The 5,032-nt window shown below is 36.8% G+C and overlaps 1 protein-coding gene across 1 annotated transcript in view; it reads right to left on the bottom strand.

Annotated features, from left to right (window-relative positions):
• Nucleotides 1–1,115: 1,115 nt before the first annotated feature.
• Nucleotides 1,116–5,032, bottom strand: part of LOC111377832 — a 7,230-nt gene continuing 3,313 nt past the window's right edge. Inside the window, exon 2 of the mRNA XM_023000959.1 lies at nt 1,116–1,194. Coding sequence (XP_022856727.1) covers nt 1,116–1,194 — 79 coding nt within the window. The remainder of the gene's footprint in view (nt 1,195–5,032) is intronic.

The raw sequence follows: 5,032 nt of genomic DNA, 5'->3' as shown, positions 1-5,032 counted from the left end.
AATTCCTCCAAATCAAGCAAAAGACTATGTCCCTGACTGAGTATGAGAGGAAGTTTGATCAACTTTCAAGGTATGCTCCACATCTGGTGGATACGGAGGATAAGAAGGTACGAAGGTTTGAACAAGGGCTAAACTCGAATATAAGCATGATACTTATGTCCCATCGCTTCACCACATACCGTGAAATGATGGAAAGAGCTCATGCTATTTGGTACCAGAAAACTAGCGTCGAACAACATGGTCAACTGTTCAATCAACCGGACAATGGTAACATGGGAAAGAGGAAATGGAATGGCCAGGACAAGGGAAAAGGCAAGTGTAGAACAAGAAAGCTAATGGCGGAGCCAATGTCAGCAAAAGCATTGTGCCAGTTATTGCGCCTTGTTCTAAGTATGGAAGGACACATCATGGTGAGTGCTTACAAGGGAAAAATGTCTATTTTCGATGTGGCAAGCCAGGACATATCATTAGGGATTGTCCCACACATACCTAGAAGAAGGATGATAATAGCGACCATAACCAGAAAGGGAAAGCACGACTTTTGCATTGACTCAACAGGATGCAGAGGAAACTCTAATGTCATAGCAGGTACTCTACTGATAGCCAATACACCTACTTATGTATTGTTTGATTTAGGAGCTACACACTCCTTTGCTTCAACAACTTTTATGGCTAAATCTAGTATTACCTGTGATAAGTCGGAAGGTACATTAGAAGTTAGTATTCCTTCGGGCAACCCTTTGAATATTGATAGAATAGCCAAGTCAATAAGTATCGAAGTTGAGGGAAAACCAATGGAAGCGAACTTAAACATGATAGAAATGAAGGATTTTGATCTAATACTAGGCATGGATTGGTTAGGTTGTAATTACGCCACCATCCGATGTAAGGAAATGGAAGTATCATTTCAGAAACCAGGAGAGGAACCATTTTTGTTCCTTCGAATGAAGACGAAACCCCTTATCCAACTAGTATCGGCTTTACAAGCTGAGAAGATGTTGAGAAAAGAAACATGTCAAGGATATCTAGTAAGTATCTCAGGAGGGAAACAAGAGACGATAAGGGTTGAAGATGTACCAGTAGTACGGGAATTTGTAGATGTGTTTCCAAAAGACCTATCTAGTATTCCACCCGATCCTAATTCCCGGGGCGGCGCCAGTATCAAAGGCCCCATACTGAATGGCCCCAAAGGAACTACAAGAATTAAAGAAGCAGTTGCAAGAACTCCTAGATATGGGTTTCATACAACCAAGCGTATCTCCATGGGGTGCGCCGGTGTTGTTTGTAAAGAAGAAGCGTAACTCCTAGAAATGGTACTCCGGTACAGCATACCCCTCTATGTTGAAGAAATGTTCGTATGTCAAATGGTGCCCTCGGATACGGCATACCCCTTCATCTCAAATGGTGCCTCCGGGTACGGCATGTATGAAAAGTTATAAAGTTAATGTTTTGAAATGTATAGCTTGATCACGAATGCACCTATGATACCTATTGAGTTTTTCAACTCACGGGTTTAATCCCATCTCTACAGATTGAAGGAATTCTACCTCGGGCAAGGATGGAGGAGAAGATGGAGAGTGATGCAACGAGCCCGTGGAAATTCGGTGAATAAGTGATTTGGATTTATTTTTATGAAATGTTTTCCAATGTTATTTCGTTAAAGTTTTGAATAACGTAGAATGCCAGAACAAGTTATGTTTTCTTCAAATAAATTACATTTTGTTGTTTTAAAAAATGATTCAGTGTTTTTATTTAAAGTAGTTGAAGTATTGTTATTTAAATTATTATCCGAAGATGTAAGCTTTCGCTAAAACGTATACACTTGTTACTAAACCACCGGTTAAGCTAAGTAAAGTAAGTAGCGTTCCGGTCCACTAGGGGTCGGGGCGTTACACAATCCAAGAGGGAAATGTCCCATGGCAAAGTGTAAACTAAAGTGTACACCATAGTTTACATGTTGCAAGGTCCTTACCGATTCAACTTTACTATTTGAACACTGATTTTTGAAATGTTATTTGACACTTGCATTGTTGTCAAGTGTCGATTGGATGGGAAAACTTTTTGAAATTTAAACTGTCCAACCGGGTACTGTCTCGTTGTAAAGTGTAAACTAAAGTTTACATTGTAGTTTACATGTAGCAAGGTCCTTACCGAATGAACTCAGTTTACATGTAGCAAGTCCTTACCAATTGAACTTTGCTATTTGTCCACTAATTTTCGACACTTTGTTTGACACTTGCATTGCTGCCAAGTGTTAATTGGATGGTAAAACTGTTTAAAATTTAAACTGTCCAACAGGGTGATGTAACGTTGCAAAGTGTAAACTAAAGTGTACACCATAGTGTACATGCAACAAGTTTCATACCGATTGAACTTTGCAATTTGTACACAAAATTTTGACACGTTGTTTGAGACTTGCATTGCTGTTAAGTATCAATTTGATGGGAAAATTGTTTGAAATTTAAACTGTCCAACGGGGTAATGTCACCTGGCAAAGTGTAAACTAAAGTGTACACCATATTTTACATGTACAAAGTCCTTACCGATTGAACTTTGCTATTTGTACGCTGATTTTAGACACGTTGTTTGAAACTTGAATTGCATTCAAGTGTAAATTGGATGGGAAAATTGTTTGAAATATAAACTGTCCAGCAGGATAATGTCATATGGCAAAGTGTAAACTTAAGTGTGTACAGCATAGTATATATGTAGCAAGGTCCTCACCTATTGAACTTTGCTATTTGTACACTAATTTTCGACACGTTGTTTAACACTTGCATTGTTGTCAAGTGTCAATTGGATGGGAAAATTGTTCGAAATACAAACTGTCTAATAGGGTAATGTCATGTGGCAAAGTGTAAACTAAAGTGTACACCATAGTCTACATGTAGTAAGGTCGTTACTGATTGGACTTTGCTATTTGTACACTGATTTTTGACACGTTGCTTGACACTTGCATTGATGTCAAGTGTCAATTGGATGGGAAAGCTGTTTGAAATTTAAATTGTCCAACAGGGTAATGTCACGTTGTAAAGTGTAAACTAAAGTGTACACCATAGTGTACATGTAGCAAGGTTCTTACCGATTGAACTTTCCTTTTTGTACACTGATTTTTGACACATTTTTTGACACTTGCATTGTTGTCAAGTGTCAATTGGATGGGAAAATTTTTTGAAATTTAAACTGTCCAACAAGGTAATGTTACGTGGTAAAGTGTAAACTAAAGTGTACACCATAGTTTACGTGTAGCGAAGTCCTTACCAATTAAACTTTGTTATTTGTACACTATTTTTAGACACATTGTTTGACACTTGAATTGCTGTCAAGTGTCAACTGGATGGAAAAACTGTTTGACATATAAGCTATCTAGCAGGGTAATGACACGTGGAAAAGTGTAAACTTAATTGTGTACACCATTGTGTACATGTAGCAAGGTCCCCATCGATTGAACTTTGCTATTGGTACACTAAGTTTCGACTCGTTGTTGGACAATTGCATTGTTGTCAAGTGTCAATTGGATGGGAAAACTATTCGAAATTTAAACTGTCCAATAGGATAATGTCACGTTGCAAAGTGTAAACTAAAGTGTACACTATAGTGTACATGTAGCACGGTTCTTATCGATTGAACTTTGCTTTTTGTACGCTGATTTTTGGCACGTTGTTTGACACTTGCATTGTTGTCAAGTGTCAGTTGGATGGAAAAACTGTTTGAAATATAAACTGTCCAAGAGGGAAATGTCCCATGGCAAAGTGTAAACTAAAGTTTGCACCATAGTTTACATGTTACAAGGTCCTTACCGATTGAACTCTGCTATTTGAACACTAATTTTTGACACGTTATTTGACACTTGCATTCTTGTCAAGTGTCAATTGGATGAAAAAACTGTTTGAAATTTAAACTGTCCAACAGGGGTAATGAAGCGCCCCGAACTTAAGCTTCGAGGGCCACGTACTTTACATAATAACTTTTGCCTTTGGTACATGTAAATATTCTTAAATAGAAATATTACATGTTAAAAACTTATTTTCAACTTGGTAAAATAATTCTTATAAAATTTGATGGCCGATAAAAGTGCACATCGACAAGGAATTATGCTTCACATATACGGCCTCGGCACTGTCAAGATTAGTTGGGGCAGTAAGTTTGACAATTTTTATAAAATTCATCCCAACTCCGTTTTCTATGAAATTTGTGGCATTAGAAAGATAATTTCAAGTAGTTTTCTAGGTTAAATTATGAAAATTTTCCAAGATCATATGATATAGACGTTTTACTGAAAACAGTGAAGTATTACACAGGGAATCCAGATTGACCTTTGGACGTTAAAACCTTGATAAATCAGACCATAGATATCCAAATTGAGTGATTCCTTCGGCCATACTTAGAAAACTCAAAGGGGAAAACAGACATATTTTTATAATCTCAAATGGACGTTTATAGAGTTAGAAACATCATTTTTGAAATTGACTCCAGAAACTGCCCTGTTTCTGTCTTTTATCTTTTGTAAGGAAAATAACTTTAAAAAAACGTCTCTTATCGTAATATGGAAGATATATTCACATAATTTACTTTTAATACCATATTACATCATGTCATGTACAAATTTATACATGATACTTTAAGAGAAATAGATGGAAACATTCCTTGAACAAAATACACGAAAGAAACTTTAGATTCAAAACATCCTTAACCTTAATCCATCATCGGTTCGACCAACTGACTCTCGTCATTCCAACGATCATGGATCTGAAAAGTTTAGCATAACATACTTTGAGTATAAGGAAATACTCAGTAAGATACCATGCTTGAACATTTATCATGATAATACTACACCAAAGAAAGCAATCAAACCCATACTTCCATATTCCGACATGCCGGTGCCCTTCGGACTTGTCCTAAGGCATAAATAGATATCTAACTTTGTGGACTTGTCCACCATAATCATATTATGGTTTTTCATGCATAGCTTAAGCATAAATATTACCATGAAAATCATACCACATAAGCATAGAAGGTATCTTACCGTAAA

Source organism: Olea europaea, unplaced genomic scaffold, assembly GCF_002742605.1.
Source record: "Olea europaea var. sylvestris unplaced genomic scaffold, O_europaea_v1 scaffold173, whole genome shotgun sequence".
Taxonomy (NCBI): Eukaryota; Viridiplantae; Streptophyta; class Magnoliopsida; order Lamiales; family Oleaceae; genus Olea; species Olea europaea.
This window is presented reverse-complemented; position numbering and strand designations above follow the sequence as displayed.